We start from the raw sequence: 19,892 nt of genomic DNA, 5'->3' as shown, positions 1-19,892 counted from the left end.
CACTTTGGAGGACAGGATTGAATACAAAACAACCTTGACAAATTAGAGAATTGGTGTGAAATCCACAAGATGAAATTCAATAAATTTATGTGGCAAGTAGTACACTTGCTTAGGAAGGAAAACTCAAATACACAACTACAAAATGGGGAATAACTAACTAGATGGTAGTAATGCTGAAAAGGATCTGGGGGTTATAGTAGATCACAAATTGAATATGAGTTTGCCATTGCAAAAAAGGCTAATATCATTCTGGACTGTAGTAATAGGAGTGTCATATGCAAGACATGGGAGGTAATTGTCCTGCTCTATTTGGCACTGATGAAGCCTCAGCTGGAGTATTGTGTCCAATTCTGGGCACCACACTTTAGGAAAGATGTGGACAAATTGGAGAGAGTCCAAAGAAAAGCAACAAAAATGATAAAAGGTTTAGAAAACCTGACCTATGAAAAAAGACAGATTTAGTTTTGAGAAAAGAAGACTGAAAGGGCACCTGATACCAATCTTCAAATATGTTAAGGGCCGTTATAAAGGGAACTGTAAGCAATTGTTTTCCATGTCTACTGAGGGAAGACAAGTAGTAATGGGCTTAATCTCAACCAAGGGAGAAAATCTTCATGAAAATCTTTCTAATTATAAGGGTACTTAAGCTCTGGAATAAGCTTCCAATGGAGGATGTGGAAACCTCATCATTGGAGTTTTTTAAGAACAGGTTGGACAAACACCAGTCAGGGATGGTCTACATTTTACTTGGTTCTGCCTTAGTGCAGGGAGCCGTACTTGATAATGTCTCAAGGTCCCTTCTAACTCCACATTTCTGATTCTATGAACATCAACTTAGGAAGAGTTGTTGCTGCAATGAACAGTGGCCACATAAATTATAAGTACTATCTTGCCTTTACTCGCTGGACTCTGGGTGGTGGCATGGTAGTGTTGGCTTCAGTTTGATTTCCAGAACAATCCTACTAGAAATAGGCTAGCACTATAGGACCATGCTGCTCCTGAGGGTTGCAAATAGCAGTATGTGTGTTCATTGGCTGTGGGTTGGGTCATATCCCTTAACCTGCTGATTATGCTACTATGGAGTCATAGTTCACTGGCTGAGATGGTAGCTGGTCCCCACCCTCTAACTCTCTAGAAAATGAGAATGCAATTTTGCCATCCTTCTTTGTATTGAGTTAAGATGATGGCTTTCTATGCTCTCTATCCTCACTAGCAAACCTGTAAAATAAATGGCTAGGTTTGGACCCATGTCCCTGTGCACTTAAAAATGTTGTGTTTGTTCATCTGCAAATCAATTGTTCCAGAAAGCACAATCACTGAACTTTCTATTCCCCTGGCCTAATCAATATGATTTCTTTTTTATTCCATCAGCAATGTATAGTAATCACAAGTTTTCTGCTTGCTACAAGGATCTTCTGAAAATATTAGGTATCCCACATGTATGCCCTTAAGTTGAACTGTGCCTGAGTTACAAAGGAAACTCATTGTGTACAGCAAGAAGTAGTCATGTTTGTTCACCTTGTCATATTCATGTGGTTAGTGTGACCTTGTACATGGCACATCTCAAAAAATCCAATGTTATTTTTAAAAAGCCAATAAAAGAATTTTTGGCTATGGAAATTTTAGAAACATTTTTCTGCCTGTGAAGGAACATGGTGAAAGCATTCTCCATACCAGAAAGGAGCTAACCAAAATGCCTGATTCTAAAAACTGAAAGAGAAATCATGCTGGATGGGTGGCTCTCCTCAAATAAATGCTGAACTCCTTATATGTGTAAGAACCCCAGCATATTGTTCTCTGTGTAGAAATCTCGAGGTACAGAAGATGCTATGCCTATAAAGACTTTAGTGCATAAAAATACAAGGAAATAATAAAACAAATAGTGATTGTTTCCATTGGCAATGGCAGTAACTAACTGTCCTCAATTAAAAATGGTTTTGCATATACTGTCCTTTGTCTTCAGCACAAATTACTTTTTCCTGTGGGCAATATTATACTTTGATAGCCCTCAGAGCCTATTTCTGCTTTTACACAGACAACACACACACAAATACTTTGCCTCTTCTTCTGTTTGCAAGAACCACAGGGCAGTATATGATAGGGTTCATTAACACTCACCCTATCAAGGGGGGGCCTGTAGCCCAGTGAGCCAGCTTATCTCTGTTATATTCACTGCTTTGCATTATATTCTACTTTATTATATTCAGCTGTAATGCAAAGAACCTACAGGCTTGTATCCTATAAGACATTGGCTTTAGCAGTTAGCATGAGGCTTGAGGCCTACGAGCTTTGGAATAGATAACCTTAAGTAACTCATACGTTTTGGGGAACTGGAAGTAGAGTGTAGGGGGGAATTTTGTCCATAATGACATCAGCCAACCACAAAACATGAACTGACAGCAGCTTCTGGAAGGTTCTGGATGGAACATTCGACCGCAAAAGTCCCATGGCAATGAATTGACGTATATGATAATGGGGTGAAATCATAAATACACTAACCTATGGAAGAAGGACACCTTAACATTGGTAGGGAGGAAATACATGTGCATTAGACATGGTAATGTCAGCATAACATATTATAAAAGTGGCATCCCAGGGCAGTAGGAGAGCGAGATGTATCCCCTGGGAGGGGCCAGAATGATTGCCATTGGTGAGGATGAGGAAGGTGAAGGTGATGAAGAAGCTAATGGCTAACATTTCAGGTTGTTCTAGAAGGGATGGTGTAAGTAGGATGTTCAGATTTACTTTCTGTATTATCTCTATCTACCTTACTGAGTTAGAGTGTGTGTGACTTTGCTAAATGTATTAATAAATTATTTATTTGTAAATATAGAAGAATTCTTATAGTGTGAGTGTTGCACCTGTGCAAATCGGGTTCCCAACTATATAATAATTTTAATAATACTGGGCCTGATCTCGGACAAGAACCAGCCAACCCTCAACGTGATAGATCAGGACATACACACACACACACACAGAACACACACATACACACACACTTTGCCTCTTCTTCTGTTTGCACGAACCACAGGGCAGTATATGAAATGACTGAAGAGAGCTGTAAGAAAATAATTAGATACTAAAAGGAAAAAGGAAAGCAACATATGCAATTACTAACAGAGATAGTAAAAGAAGAACTTCTTACCCCAGGCACTCACTTCGAGAGACAATGAAAAAACATTTAAATAGACTAGTTGTCTACTGGAAGAGAAGTAAATATGACAAGACATGCCAGCAGAAGCACATAGAAAAAGATGTTCCTGGGTGAAATGTCTTTGTGCTCATCTTGGCAATCAAACTACATTCACCTTCATCTTTAAATACATTTTGCAGAACAATCAATGCCTCAGAAAGTATTTTGATGGAACAACAGGCTATACATTTCTACAACACAGTAGAAGGAGGATCTCTGATGAAGTAAAAATAATAGAACATAGCATCTGAGGACACCTCAGTCTGAGGAACAGTCCCAGACTGATATGTCAGGAGAGGAAGTTTTTGGGAAAAAATGATAAATTAAACAGTAATAAGTCACCAAGTAACTCAAATATGAAACTGCAGAACTATTAACCATGGTATGTAAACTATCACTTAAATCAGCTTCTGTACAAGATGACTAGAGGATAGTTAATGTGACACCAATATTTTAAAAAGGCTCCAGAGGCAATCAAGGAAATTATAGGCCAGTGAGCCTAACCTCAATACCAGGCAAATTGGTTGAAATTATAGTAACAAACAGAATTATCAGACATACAGATGAACACAAAATGTTGGAGAAGACTTTACACAGCTTTTGCCTCACCAATCTATTAGAACTCTTTGAGGGTGTCAACAAACATGTGGACAAGGGTGATCCGATGGACATACTATACTTGGACTTTCAGAAAGCCTTTGACAAAGTCCCTCACCAAAGGCTCTTAAGCAAAGTAAGCTGTAATGGGATAACAGGGAAGGTCCTTTCATGGTTGAAAGACAGGAAATAAAATTTAGCAGTAAATGGTCAGTTTTTATCATGGAAAGAGGGAAATGGGAGGGCAGGGTTCCCTAAGGATCTGTAATGGGACCAGTGCTGTTCAACATATTAATAAATGATCTGAAAAGAGGAGTAAATAGTGAGTTGGCAAAGTTTTACTCTATACAAAATTACTCAAGATAGTTAAGTCCAAAGCAGACTGTGAAGAGTTTCAAAGGGATCTCACAAAAACTGGGTCATTGGGCAACAAAATGGCAGATTAAATTCAATGTTGATAAATGCAAAGTAATGCACATTGGAAAACATAATCCCAATTATACATACAAAATGATGGGGTCTAAATTAGCTGTTACCACTCAAGAAAGAGTTCTTGGAGTCTTCATGGATAGTTCTCTGAAAACATCTGCTCAGTGTGCAGTGGCAGTCAAAAAAACGAACTGAATGATAGGAACCATTCGGAAAGGGATAGATAAGAAGTCAGAAAATATCATAATGCTGCTATATAAATCCATGGCGTGCCCACACATTGAATACTGTGTGCAGTTCTGGTCATCCCATCTCAAATATATATATTAGAAATGGAAAAAGTACAGAGAAGGGAAAAATGATTAAGGGTATGGATCAACTTCCATATGAGGAGATTAAAAAGAGAGGAACTGTTCATCTTAGAAAAGAGACGACTAAGGAGGGTATGATGGAGGTCTATAAAATGATTAATGGTGTGGAGAAAATGAATAAGAAGTACTATTTACCCCTTCACATAACACAAGAACCAGGGGTCAGCCAATGAAATTAATAGTCAGCAGGTTTAAAACAAAGAAAAAGGAAGGGCTTTTTCACACAATGCACAATCAACCAGTGGAATTCATTGCTGGGGCTGTTGTGAAGGCCAAAAATATAACTGAGTTCAAAAAGGAATTAGACAAGTTAATGAAGGCTAGGTCTATCAATGGCTATTAGGTAAGGTGGTCAGGGATGCAATGCCATGCTCCAAGTATCCTTACATCTCTGACAGATGCTAGGACAGGTCAACAGGGGATGGCCTACTTGATAAAATTGGTCTTTCTGTTCATTCCCTCTGAAGCATCTGGCATCAACCATTTTCAGAAGACAGGATACTGGGCTAGATGGATGATTGATATTTCCCAGTATGGCCATTCTTATATTCACTTATAAAATGCTTTATATATTTGCAAAGTGGTGCATAAGCATTAACTAAAACAGTCTCACAACACTAATGTGCAGATAATAGCATATTAATGTTGTTACAGAGGGCAAGATGAGACCAGGGTTAACTGATTTTCCCAACAGCAAGTCAGCAGGCAGAGCCAGGAGTAGAGTTTCGGACAACCTAACTCTGTGCCCTGTGGTGAACCAGGAGAGGATATTGACCCACAAGAAAATGAAACAGCATAATCTCAGTCATGGTAAGGACATAAACGGAGCAGGACAGAAGGAAGAGGAGAAGGGGAATTTTGTAATTACACAACCTCATAGTTCCTTTTACAGAGAGCTTACCTCTGAAGAGAACTCTATTAAATTTTAAAAAGGCCATATTAATATAGATGACTAAAACTGAGCACTCGTATAACAGAGCTGGTCTAAAAAGAAAAAAACAATTTAAGGAATGTAAGTGAAGTTTGTTTTCCATTTAATAGTTTACATGGACCAATTTTCCAATGTTTCATATAATCTGAAAAAAATATATAAAATATCAAAAATATTTTGTTGAAATTGTATCAAAATTACTATAAAATGTTTATGAAGTGTAGTTGTAGCCATGTCGGTCCCAGGATATTAGAGACAAGCAGGTGAGGTAATATCTTTTATTGGACCAACTGTCTCTCTCACCAACAGAAGATGGCCCAATAAAAAGTATTACCTCACCCATCTTCTCTCTCTCTAAAATGTTTAGTTTACTGAAAACTATTTTCTTACATATTTTGACTAAGATATTAATAAAAGTGTAATGAAAAATATCAATAATTACTTTTTTTTTGCAAATGTTTTGTTTAAAAGTCATTTCCAACTAAATTTTTTTTTTGTACAAAAAATTGCAACCAGCTGTATGATATAGCACTGTTCATCCATATAGCTCAAAACGTTATGCAATGGCAGGTAAGCATTTTTCTCACTTTTATAGATAAGAAAACTGAGGCATAATAAGGTTAAGGTCAAAGACAGTCAGTAGCAGATGTGTGACTAGAACCCCAGTCTCCTGATTGATGCTCTATTTACTGAACCACACTGCCTTCTTTTAATAATGTTTTTAAGCTAATCCTATACAGACCTGTGCAAATATGTATATTAGAAATGAAATGAACATATTTGGACTTTTCATTGTGTTCATGAAAAGGAAAAGGAAATTTACTATAACTGAAAGATAAATTATTTTTAATATACATGCAGCCATACTTTCTGGATCTGTAAACTTCTGAGATATCATAAACTAAGCCAAATCTGACCTGCTCACCAAGAAGGAAGATCTTCAAAGAAAGCTCAGGATTCTACTAGAAGTAATGTAAGTGGGCACTTCTTTAGGAATGCAATAAAACATGTATGGTTTTAAAATCAGCCTTTAGAAGTAACAGGATAATGACTGCCTCACTTTCCCCCCTAGAAAGGTGGATAATGGCTCTTTCATATAATAGGCAGAGAATACTTCTGGAGGGAATGAATAATGAGAAATAACTGTACTCCCAAACCAATTTGTGAATGTGTTGTTACAATTATAATATTAAAAGTCAAATTCATCATTCTTTCTTAAGGAGGAATGCTAAGAGTCACTTAGCCTGAAGACTGCTGTTCTGCTTTCCATTGCAGTGCTCTGATATGCACAATGTTATAGCTAACACTATTATGGTTTCTGAGAAACATCAACATAAAATCTGGCATAATCCATTTGGAGATATCTGAGTGAGCTCGGGAAGCAAGAGGAGGAGACAGTGAACTGGGGAATTTAGCAAAGACCAATAGGGTTAAAGAAATTTCATGAGAGAAGCAACTAGAAGAGCAAAGTGTGATTCAGATAAAAGCAGGACAACTAACATGATGGTCATGGGAGCTACCGGGAAACTCAGAGTTGTTCGAGAGGGTTAGGAAAAAGCATAGTAAAAGGAGCTCAGAATGGATGGGGAATATTATAATTTAACATCCAGGATGACTTCTAGACCAAAGCTAAACCTAAATATAAGGGCCAAAACACCATTTTGCTTTTCCGTTAGAAACCTTTTACTTAGGGGTTTATAGGTTACTATCCTAGACACTTCAAAACTACAGCCCAATGGCTAAGAGAAGGTAATTTTTTTAATGCCAAAAATTTTTCTTTAAAACGTAAACCATTGGCTTCCATTTACAGTGGGTGTGAATGTGTGAAAGTACTAGCTTGTCTACCACCCACTGGAAAACCCATTGCAATGCAGTGGATGAAAACCACGCTGGTCATTTTGCCAAAAAGGTGATAGTGAGAAAGAAGGAATCATCCAGCACCCCCCTGAATCAATCAAGGGTGGAGACCTGTGGACACCCTTCCCAGAAGACAGCAACAGTGAATGGAAGCTGAGGCCTGGGCAAGGCTGGGATCAATTTCCACTTCTAAATCCATGGCAGTGGAAATTCTCCTTTTTTGGTTCACTCATGAAAGAAGATGGGTGCGCATCTAGCATTCCAGATCTGCTAACGCCCAAAGATTAGGGGTGTTTAGATCTAGCATCTGAGGTTGGACCCATATCTAATAATTATGCCATATAATAATTTATGTTCAATTTTTATTGAGCTAGTTTACCCATAAGTCCTTTTTAATATCTGTATTACAATCATTTTATGCTTATAATTATAAAATCAGCCTCTTCAGCTGTTAAAATGATGTAAAAATAGGTTTTGTTGAATTCTTGGAGCTACCATATAATGATTGTTTACACCCAGACATGAAACAATAATTATTCTAGTACAGCAGTAACTCTGCTTAATGCTTTTCATATGCCTTCAATCACCACATTCTGCCTCCACAGGCAACATGAATGAAACTGGCATGCAGCACCACCTGATCTGGTTCTGTTCACTGCTTCTGTGCTTTCAGCCCTTATGCCCTGCTTGTGGGCTTCTGATTTCTACAGCTTCGTAAAATGACAGACACACATTCATTCAGAAGGCTGCAGCCTTCCTCCTTTCAGCCAATTCTCCTCTGCGGATTAAAGAAAGAACAACAGAACCTGCGTACACTGTCCTCTCTGCTTCATATATAGACATATATGGCTCGTAAAATGTTCTTCAGCCGCACGTGATCAATTTACAGTGTTATAGACTGCTGACAATGATGGATGAAGTGATATACTGTATCATTGTACTATAGTCTACTAGGATAGATGTATGTTTTTGTACTGTAAATCACTTTCTGTGCAAGAAACTGAAATTGCTGGAATTTTCATTCTCAGACAAGAAATCCAGCTCCTGCTCTGCTGTTTCTCCCCATCCCTGACTGATGGGACTGGAAAGAGCATGCCACTCAACCTCCTTCAGCTGACTACTTGGAAATGGGGAAACTTCTCTCTCTCTTTCATTCACGACCCCACCAACTGAAAGAAACTGTGTGGGCACCAGGAACTCAGATCATATCTGAACGTTTTGGATGTGCTTGGTAGTAGAGATGTCATTATCTGCTCATAATGAAAGTTCCCCCCATGGAAAAAAAAGGGAGAGAAAGGAACATACCAGAAATGTACTGGGGTCCACAGGCCCTGCTGATCAACTCCTCCCTCAACTCCTCCCAACATCTCCTGCTCGCCAGAGAACAGCTATTCAGTGGCATGGAGGACGCACTGGGAGGGAGGGGGAAGAACAGGGACAGAGCATGCTTGAGGGAGGGGGCAGAAAGAAGTGGGGAAAAGGAGGGGCAGAGGTGGAGTGGGAGCAGGAGGAGGTAGAGCAGGGCCTGGGGCTAAGCGGGCAGTTTGGGGGTCTGCAAAAATTTTTTAAATCAAAATGGGGGTCCTTGGGTTGCTAAAGTTTGAGAACTGCTGATCTATGCAATAAAACCCATCTTTTTGTTGGTTTTGTTCTAAACATAAACATATTATTAAGATAGAATTAAGGTTGTATGAATTTATCACTTTATGCAGATGTTGACAGAAATAAGTACTTGTATTACAGTATTACCAAGGTCAATGCCCCTTTGTGCTAGACACTTTATATACACATACTAAAAGACAGTCCTTTCTCCAAAGAGTTCACCATTTCAATAGGCAAGACAGAAATAAGGAAGTATTATTATCCCCATTTTACCTGACAAACACACACACACACGCATACACACAATGAAGTGACTTGCTTTAGGTCACAGAGGGAATCTGTAGCAGTCAGGAATTGAACCTAAATCTCCTGAGTCCCAGTTCAGTGCCTTCACCACAAGATTATCCTTCTTCACGTCACACAGACTGTTAGACACTAGCTCTGAGAACCAGCATTTACACCCTAGTGGTAGCTGGCCCTTTCTAAGTCTGTAGTCAGGGTTGGTGCAACCACTTAGGCAAACTAGGCGGCCACCTAGGGCACCTAGCGGTTGAGGGCGCCTAAAAGCCCGCTCAGGCGAGGAGGTGGAATGGAGGTGAGCTGGGCTGGGGGGGGGAGGGGGCGCGGGGAGGGCCGCCTGCAGTAACAGGGGGGGCGCACAGGGGAACCACTCCCCGCCCCAGATCACCTCCACTCTGCCTCCTCTGCTGAGCACACAGCTCCCGCTCTAAGTCTCCTCCAATCGGTGCCGCAAGCCTGGGAGGGAAGGAGAATTAGAGCAGCGCTGGCGTGCTCAGCAGAGGAGAGCTTGGGCAGGCTCCCCGGGCGGGGTTAGCTTCCGTGGGGGGTGCTCCCCGGGTGGGGTTAGCTGCCGTGGGGGGGCATGGGGTTAGCTTCTGTGGGGGGGGGTGGAGCTCCCCAGGTGGTGTTAGCTGCGGCGGGGGGGGGCAGGGGAGCTGCGGCGGTGGGGGGGGTTAGCTGCCGTGGGTGGGTGGAGGGGCTCCTCAGGTGGGAGCCTAGGGCGTGAAACTTCCTTGCACCGGCCCTGTCTGTAGTATAAATTTATTTATTACACATTGGGGTAAGATAGTAGCATCTTCTGTATTTTTGGACTCATGCAGGCAAGTTGCCCAGTTATTTTGATCAAATGTTTTTAATTATTTTTCATTAAGACACTGAAAAAGGCCTTTAGGCACGGGTGCCAAAATAATTATTTTTAAGATGAAAAAAACAGGCAACAAAAAGTATCACACTTCCAGACACAGTCTTTCTTTTCTATGTTACTAGTTTTATCCATTGGAGCCCTGTTCTGCTGAGCCTCTGCTGGAGGCTTTTGAGAAATCTTTTGATTAATTTACCATTGCCAGTCACTGAAATATCCACAATCCTATTGTCACAGCATCTCTCTTACACCAAGCGGAAGGGCTACAGGGTTGTGTCCTGTGGGACCATGCACAATCCCCATTGCTAGGACTGCCTGTTGAAATGAATCTCTTATGGGGATATAATTTAGTGTGTTTGCTGAGATGAAACTGCATTAGAGAGAGAGTAGAGCACATAAAAATAGAATAAAGAAAACAAAGAAGAATTCTGATCTGAAAAGACTACTGAGCTGGCCTCACTCAGCTGACTAGTGTATTGGTCCACAGTAGAATAATAATAATAATAATACCTAACTCTTATATAGCACTTTCTGTCCATAGATCTGAAAATACTTTACAAAGAGAGTGTTTTGAGAGCGCAATAGGCAGCAGGAGTGTTCAGATTCAATATCAGAAGTATGTGGAGACAATTAATAATGCAAAGCATATGTAGATAATGTGTTTTCAAACTGCTGTCACTTGTGGACTGGTATCCCTTCAGACTGAGAGGAACTAATGAAATCCTGATAGGGAAATAACATTTCCTGCAGAGAAGGATCTTGCCAAAACTGCATTTTGCTGCAGATGCCACTGTAAGAATTCACTTTTTGGTATTAATAGCAATAATACATTAGGACAGCTAATACACCTCTACCCCGATATAACACTGTCCTTGGGAGCCAAAAAATCTTACCACGTTATAGGTGAAACCGCGTTATATCGAACTTGCTTTGAGCCACCGGAGTGTGCAGCCCCACCCCCCTGGAGCACTGCTTTACTGCATTATATCCAAATTCGTGTTATATCGGGTCGCGTTATATCAGGGTAGAGGTGTATGATATAATTCAATACAATATATTAATGTATTTTGTCTAGCTCTTTAAAAACTCGTACCTAGATATCATAGTGGTTTGCACTTCACAGGTTAGACAGATTAGAATTACATATAAGAAGCATAGTGGAGACACAAAGTGGGTGAGATAATATCTTTTATTGACCAACTTCTGTTGGAGAAAGAAACAAGCTTTCGAGCTTTCACCCACAGAAGTTGGTCCAGTAAAAGATATTATCTCAGCCACCTGTGTCAGACCAACACGGCTCCAACACTGCAAGCACATAAGCAGCATCACATACTATATTGTATAGTACCTGATCCATATTTATGGGTGTTTTCTTCTGTTATATATAACATTGTCTAGTGTTTTTGTAATCCTGATAGTGAATAAAGGCCTGATTCTCTACTGCCAGGCAGCTCGCATATCCTTTTACACCTGTGCAAAGTAAGAGCAATAAATGTGCAAAACACTACCCAGTCCGAATTCTACATTCACGTGTACTGGTGACAGCATTTTACACCTACTTTTCATTCACTTTGCATCATCCTGAAGGTGAAAGGCAGGACAGAATCAGGCCCTAAGTGTTGTCATTCCCATGACGTAAAAGATTTAGTTAAAACTGAGATGCTGCACTGGGTTTTCCTGATTTTCTACCTTACCCTTAATGATATTTTACAATAGGACTGGGAGACTTAATTTGGTTTAATTGGACACTAATATTTCTGAAGTGTATTAAGGGAAAAATTCACTGCCATGGACAAGTATCTGATCAAAACCATGGGCAAATTCCTGGCTCCAGTCAAGTCAATGGGAGCTTGACGTTTATGTTAGTAGGGACAGGAAAAACACAAGAAATACACAATTGGAGGTTTTCTCTTTTCCTTTTCTGGGAACCATACTACAGTGATTATATGTAAAATCCCTTGATGGGGGAAGTCACACAAGTTTTCTAAGCTGTGGTCAGAGATGAATTTAATGTCATGTTACATTTAGCAAATGATAAGGCAATCCTCCAAAAAATAAACAGAAGGAAGAAGGAAAACATAAGTTCCTTGGCAAGTCATTGAGCAGAGCCAAAGAACAAATAGTTTGGAGGAGAAGAAAAATTATTGGCATCTCCCCTATTTACAGATAAATCACTGCTATACTGTGTGTACAAACTATTACTGGTATTATGCAAACAGTGCAATAGGATTCTTTGTTAATGCCTGTATTAAGATTGTCTGCTTATACTCCCATTTATCCAAAGCTCCACATTATCCAAAACCCTTCCTTGACTCCCAGCATCAGGGCTGCCCAGAAGATTCAGGGGGCCTGGGGCAAAGCAATTTCAGGGGCCCCTTCCATAAAAAAATGTTGCAATACTATAGAATACTAAATTCTCGTGGGGGCTCCTGTGGGGCCCAGGGCAAATTGCCCCACTTGCCCCCCCCGGGTGGCCCTGCCCAGCATGAGATACAATGGAGTGGAACCCCCCCTGCCAGGACTTGGAGGTGGAGGAAGACGAGTCCCTGGCTGCGGGGAAGACCACCCTGGTCCTGAATAGCTCCTATGGCAGCATAGGGAGCCCTCTGCAGCCCCACTGTCACTGGAGTGAGCAAACAGGGCCCTGAAAAGGGAGCTGAGGATGGCTTCCTGCAAAGATGCAAGGCCAATGAAAACATGATCTTCAAGCGCAAGGTGCAGGGAAGGCTGTGGCTTTGGTGGGGACCCTGGTGGGGCAAAACAGAGTCTTGCCCAGCGGTCGGTGCTCTGCCCCTCCAGGGCCGCAGCCTCCTCACTGCACCGTACACCTTCAGAGACAGTGTGGCAGCGGTCCTGAGGCCGTGCAGGAAACCCTCTGCAGCCCCAGTGCCATGTCAGCAGAGTAGAGCAGTGACTCCTGGCCAAGACTGCAAGGAGGAAGATGATGATGACGAACCCTTGGTTCTGGCAGAGGCCACTGTGCTACCTAATGGCTCCTGCTGTCTCAATAAACAGAACTCCTGATTAACAAAGTAAAATCCATATCCACCATGCTATTTGGGATCTACTGTATTACATGCCAGACTTGAAAACATGAGATAGTGTTTCCCTGAACAATATTTAGGAGCAGGATTTTATAATTGTACTATGAGAATTAATGTATGATTTGATTTTATCCTGCCAGCCACCCTTTTTGAATAGAATCATAGATTCATAGAATCATAGAATATCAGGGTTGGAAGGGACCTCAAGAGGTCATCTAGTCCAACCCCCTGCTCAAAGCTGGACCAATTCCCAACTAAATCATCCCAGCCAGGGCTTTGTCAAGCCGGGCCTTAAAAACCTCCAAGGAAGGAGACTCCACCACCTCCCTAGGTAACGCATTCCAGTGTTTCACCACCCTCCTAGTGAAATAGTTTTTCCTAATATCCAACCTGGACCTCCCCCACTGCAACTTGAGACCATTGCTCCTTGTTCTGTCATCTGCCACCACTGAGAACAGCCGAACTCCATCCTCTTTGGAACCCCACTTCAGGTAGTTGAAGGCTGCTATCAAATCCCCCCTCATTCTTCTCTTCTGGAGACTAAACAATCCCAGTTCCCTCAGCCTCTCCTCATAAGTCATGTGCTCCAGACCCCTAATCATTTTTGTTGGCCTCCATTGGACTCTTTCCAATTTTTCCACATCCTTCTTGTAGTGTGGGGCCCAAAACTGGACACAGTATTCCAGATGAGGCCTTACCAATGTCGAATAAAGGGGAACAATCACGTTCCTCGATCTGCTGGCAATGCCCATACTTATACAGCTCAAAATGCCGTTAGCCTTCTTGGCAACAAGAGCACACTGTTGACTCATATCCAGCTTCTCGTTCACTGTGACAACTAGGTCCTTTTCTGCAGAACTGCTACCTAGCCATTCGGTCCCTAGTCTGTAGCAGTGCATGGGATTCTTCCGTCCTAAGTGCAGGACTCTGCACTTGTCCTTGTTGAACCTCATTAGGGTTTTTTTGGCCCAATCCTCTAATTTGTCTAGGTCCCTCTGTATCCGATCCCTACCCTCTAGTGTATCTACCACGCCTCCTAGTTTAGTGTCATCTGCAAACTTGCTGAGAGTGCAGTCCACACCATCCTCCAGATCATTAATAAAGATATTAAACACTGACGATCTAGCCAGCTTTCTATCCACCTTACAGTCCATTCATCCAGCCCATACTTCTTTAACTTGGCGACAAGAATACTGTGGGAGACCGTATCAAAAGCTTTGCTAAAGTCAAGGAATAACACATCCACAGCTTTCCCCTCATCCACAGAGCCAGTTATCTCATCATAGAAGGCAATTAGGTTAGTCAGGCACGACTTCCCCTTCGTGAATCCATCCTGATCACTTTCCTCTCCTCTAAATGTTTCATAATTGATTCCTTGAGGACCTGCTCCATGATTTTTCCAGGGACTGAGGTGAGGCTGACTGGCCTGTAGTTCCCCGGATCCTCCTTCTTCCCTTTTTTAAAGATGGGCACTACATTAGCCTTTTTCCAGTCATCTGGGACCTCCCCCGATCGCCATGAGTTTTCAAAAATAATGGCTAATGGCTCTGCAATCTCACCCGCCAACTCCTTTAGCACCCTCGGATGCAGCGCATCCGGCCCCATGGACTTGTGCACGTCCAGTTTTTCTAAATAGTCCCGAACCACTTCTTTCTCCACAGAGGGCTGGTCACCTTCTCCCCATACTGTACTGCCCAGTGCAGCAATCTGGGAGCTGACCTTGTTCGTGAAGACAGAGGCAAAAAAATCATTGAGTACATTAGCTTTTTCCACATCCTCGGTCACTAGGTTGCCTCCCTCATTCAGTAAGGAGCCCACACTTTCCTTGATTTTCTTCTTGTTGCTAACATATCTGAAGAAACCCTTCTTGTTACTCTTAACATCTCTTGCTAACTGCAACTCCAAGTGTGATTTGGCCTTCCTGATTTCACTCCTGCATGCCTGAGCAATATTTTTATACTTCTCCCTGGTCAATTGTCCAATCTTCCACTTCTTGTAAGCTTCTTTTTTGCGTTTAAGATCAGCAAGGATTTCACTGTTTAGCCAAGCTGGTTGCCTGCCATATTTACTATTCTTTCTACACATCGGGATGGTTTGTTCCTGCAACTGCAATAAGGATTCTTTAAAATACAGCCAGCTCTCCTGGACCCCTTTGCCCTTTATGTTGTTCTCCCAGGGGATCCTGCCCATCTGTTCCCTGAGGGAGTCAAAGTCTGCTTTTCTGAAGTCCAGGGTCCATATTCTGCTGCTCTCTTTTCTTCCTTGTGTCAGGATCCTGAACTCGACTATCTCATGGTCACTGCCTCCCAGGTTCCCATCCACTTTTGCTTCCCCTACTAATTCTTCCCTGTTTGTGAGCAGCAGGTCAAGAAAAGCACTGCCCCTAGTTGGTTCCTCCAGCACTTGCACCAGGAAATTGTCCCCTACACTTTCCAAAAACTTCCTGGATTGTCTGTGCACTGCTGTATTGCTCTCCCAGCAGATATCAGGGTGATTAAAGTCTCCCATGAGAACCAGGGCCTGCGATCTAGCAACTTCTGCTAGCTGCCAGAAGAAAGCCTCGTCCACCTCATCCCCCTGGTCTGGTGGTCTATAGCAGACTCCAACCACAACATCACCCTTGTTGCTCACACTTCTCAACTTTATCCAGAGACTCTCAGGTTTTTCTGCAGTTTCATACCGGAGCTCTGAGCAGTCATACTCCTCTCTTACATACAACGCAACTCCCCCACCTTTTCTGTCCTGCCTGTCCTTCCTGAACAGTTTATATCCATCCATGACAGTACTCCAGTCATGTGAGTTATCCCACCAAGTCTCTGTTATTCCAATCGCATCATAGCAGGAAGGAATGACAGACCAGAACAATCCTTATGACTGATTATGGTCACCCTTTTGTTTTAGGATAAGTTATCATGTCTACTATGGTTTCCTATATGTATTACAAATTAGGCACTCTAGTTAAATATACATTTCTTTGTTTTAAGGTTTTAGTAAGTAAGAGACAGGATCTTGTATTATGTCTATGTTATGGAGATTAGAGGAACGTTGAGGGCCTGAAACCCCAATGTGAATTATTTTAGTTATAAGATTTAGCAAGGCTTGATTTACAATGTGTTCTGCTGAATATAAAATACTGCTGTCTGTATACCTTTGAAGGTTTCTGTAAGAGATTGTTTGTGTGAATGAGGAATGCATGCATCAATAAAAGATAAGGTGTGAAAGCCATCGCAAATGTCCAGATGGTCAAGAAAAAGTGAGAGACTTGGAAACACCAGGAGACAACCAGAAAACATCTATTGTATCTGATGCTAAACATATTAGCAGCATTGACGACCTCAGAGGTGAGGCAGGCACTCCTGAAGGCGAGAAAACAAATAGGAGATAACGATGGGAAGCCCGATAATAACCATCACATGATAACAGCAGAAAACCCCAAGATTAACACCATTTAAGGACTAATGATTACAGGATGACATTGCAAATGCATGGACTCAAATGGGAATTTACAACTATAAAGCTGGGGTGTTTTGCCATGGAACTCTGGGTTCAGTCCTGCAAAGCCTCGGAGCATCGGATCGCGACCAACAGAGCCCAGCTCCACACTCGTGCTCAATGTAACTGGCCGTTAGACTGACTCGAGCTACAACAGATTGGTAACTATAAACATCAACTGGCAGGAGTGTGTGTGTGTGTGTGTGTGTGTGACTGAAAAGCATATGCTAACTGTTGTATTTTCAATAAATGCGGCATATTTGCCTTCTCCTCTATAAAAGATCCCGTGTGCTTTGTATAGCATAACAAATACACCAACAGGTCTTTCAGAAAGATTGGTTTGCAAGTACAATGCTGTAATGAGACTAAATACAGTAAACTGACCCGCAATTTAATATTTCTAACTAGTTTTTTTTTCAGTTCCTATAAAGCATGCCATCGTTTTTCTTTATCTGAAACCAAGGGCAAAATTCTGTGTAAGAAAATGCACAGATTTCAGTTGGATTTATGCATGCATTTTGGAAGGCAAAATTTCATCTTGTGGTGTTGGTCTTATAGGCTCATAAAAAAGGCAAAGTTAACAATTCACTCGTTGTAAACCATGAACATCAGAAGGCTTTTACGAACTTTTATAATTAATTCATGCCCACAAGCCAGTCTTACATCTAAGTGCTAAAACCTGCCCAGGGGTGCATGCATACAACCCCCTTCTGATGCACATGTGAGCACTGTGTATGTATCTCAGGGCAGAACGCAGCCACAATCCGGCCACTTGCCCCAGCCTAGAAATGATGCAGGATCCTTTACATTAAAAGCACAAGAAGGCCCAGCATATTTACTTCTTTGCAAATTCTCCTCGCTATGCTAAATTAAACAGAATAATAACAGCGACAAATCATACATTAGAAATAGTTCAAAAACGGCCAGGAGGAGGGACTAGAAAAACGAGCGGTGCAGTATCAATTCACTAACACTAAATTACAACAGAATACTTATGGAAATCCACATGCATGCCAAATGAATTACTTAGCAGCAGCACCATAAGAAAATATACTAAAATGAATTCATGAGTCTGAGGCACTTAAAATAAAGGATAACATTTTAAATGTCCAGCCATTAGTTTTGTTTGATACCCGTTTTAATTGCATCTATCATAATGAATTAATTTCACCATCATGTAGATATATAATGTGCTTGCATTTATAATCCAGTCTTAGTTAAGTGCCAGTAAATGGATACTTAAAGTCAAATGTTATCAGAAACAATTACAGTACCCATTATGTCTTTGAAATGGCAAGTTGGGGGCTTTCTAAAATGTACTTTCTTTCTATGCCATTTTACTGATACGGTAGAAAACTTGCTGCAACAACTAATATTTTTGCTTGCATCAGGGATAAGTTAGCTATAGCTTGTTAAAATCGAATGTTTATACACCAGTGTGGTACTGTATCAGAAAGTTATAGAGCAAAAAGATAACCCAGTGACAGGCATTAATATTAATAAAGATGTATGGCTCTCTTGGCACAGCCATCTTATTGTGAAGCTCCTTTTCCCATTATTTGCACGGTGGCGGGTTGCACACAATATTCCAGCTTGATCTAAAACCGAGGTTAACTGAAGAAATCAATGGGCCAGATCTTGCAGCCTTTATTCATGTAAAGGTCTCACTGATTCAATAGGAGTTATGCCTCAATCAGGGCTGCAGGATATGGCCTCAAGTAATTTACTTATTGCTTATATTGAGCAATCCTTCAATCAAAGCCATCTTGTTAAATGATTAGCCTCCCTTTTCAGAAGCACAGAATTGACAGAAATCTCTCTCATTACAAAAACTGATTTAAGTAACAAGCAACCCATAGGCTAAATCTCCTAGGAAAAAAATTACAATGATATATCTACCTTTCTGTAACCTTTCACGAGCAGCCACAAGAAGAATTAAATAAGTTAACTGCCTGAACAGGTTACCTCAACATCGCACCTGTTGAATTGTTCAATTAATGTGGAACTCCAGCAGAGATGGTAATTAAGTGACATTTCACTCTCAGCCTACCTGGGGTGTTCAGCAGCCTTGACATCTTGCAGGAGTAGGAGATGTACTGCTCACAATATTCAGCACTACTGGTGATGGCAGAGATCTGATCCATGGTGGCACTGTAATTGAGCTGTAATACAGAGTATTTTTCCGGGCCGTTGCCTACCACTGAAGTCTGCATCTGCAGATCATGATACACAGTTGACCACACTTTATCCTCTAGAAGAAAAAAAGTGAAGTAAAGAAAGAATTAATGAATGAAAGAAATTGGAAGTGACTTAAAATAATTATAGTTTTTGACAAATAATATTGAAATTGTAGACAGTGTCTCTGCAACAGGTGTGTGAGTGTGCGCATGCACAAGGGGGGTGAGAACAAATGGGGCTTGTGCATGGTATTCAGAAGATATTATTTTACTTGAAATAGATCAACAATATGGGACCACTTGACTGCACTGAATGCAGGAAACCTTGATTGGTTTCCTTGTTCCTGTTTGTCGCTGTGCTAGGTGCTCTGTAAGAGCAGCATGCTTCACTTGTGGGTGGAGACTTCCTTGAGTGATGACAGTCATAGCGACCCCTCTGACAAATGAAGATTAGCTTTGATCAGAACTGGATTAAAAGAACATGAGGCCTGAGGCTACAGAGATCTAGGGATTCTTATTACAAGGAAAACATCAAGTGTACACAGTATTACTGCATTCCAGGCTGCTTGCATGCACAAAGGTAGTATTATTTTGTGACACTGCGACATCAGAGATGCACTACAATATAATGTGATTACATATATCATAATGTTTGACACAACAACAGCAAAATATATTAGATACTGCAGGAGTCAAGGGCTTCATATAGTTTGTTGGTCCTGGGCTATAGTGCCGATGACCCAAGATTGTCTCTGCTCTGGACTTGATGAAGTTTTCAGAGCAGTTGGTGGCTATGACACAGATTTCAAGGGTAAGGAAGGATAAAAGTAGGATACATTTTGTTATCTTCATGGCTTCAGCAGGGATGTGAAAAATGGCCAAGGAAAAAAAAAGAAACTTGAATCTTTGGTCAGGAGAAACACAGTAAGATAGGTTGCATCTCAACAAGGTTATTAGTGCATTTACATCAGGAACATTAATACAATAGCCTACCAACTGTCTATACATTTAACCACAACTAGTTAAATGCATATCAA

At 41.2% G+C, this 19,892-nt stretch overlaps 1 protein-coding gene across 1 annotated transcript in view; it reads right to left on the bottom strand.

The window, feature by feature from the left end:
• CNTNAP2 (contactin associated protein 2) overlaps positions 1-19,892 on the bottom strand; it is a 1,628,923-nt gene that overhangs the window by 421,713 nt on the left and 1,187,318 nt on the right. The window contains exon 13 of the mRNA XM_034761282.1: positions 18,729-18,929. Coding sequence (XP_034617173.1) covers positions 18,729-18,929 — 201 coding nt within the window. The remainder of the gene's footprint in view (positions 1-18,728; positions 18,930-19,892) is intronic.

This window comes from Trachemys scripta, chromosome 2 (genome assembly GCF_013100865.1).
Source record: "Trachemys scripta elegans isolate TJP31775 chromosome 2, CAS_Tse_1.0, whole genome shotgun sequence".
NCBI lineage: Eukaryota > Metazoa > Chordata > Testudines > Emydidae > Trachemys > Trachemys scripta.
This window is presented reverse-complemented; position numbering and strand designations above follow the sequence as displayed.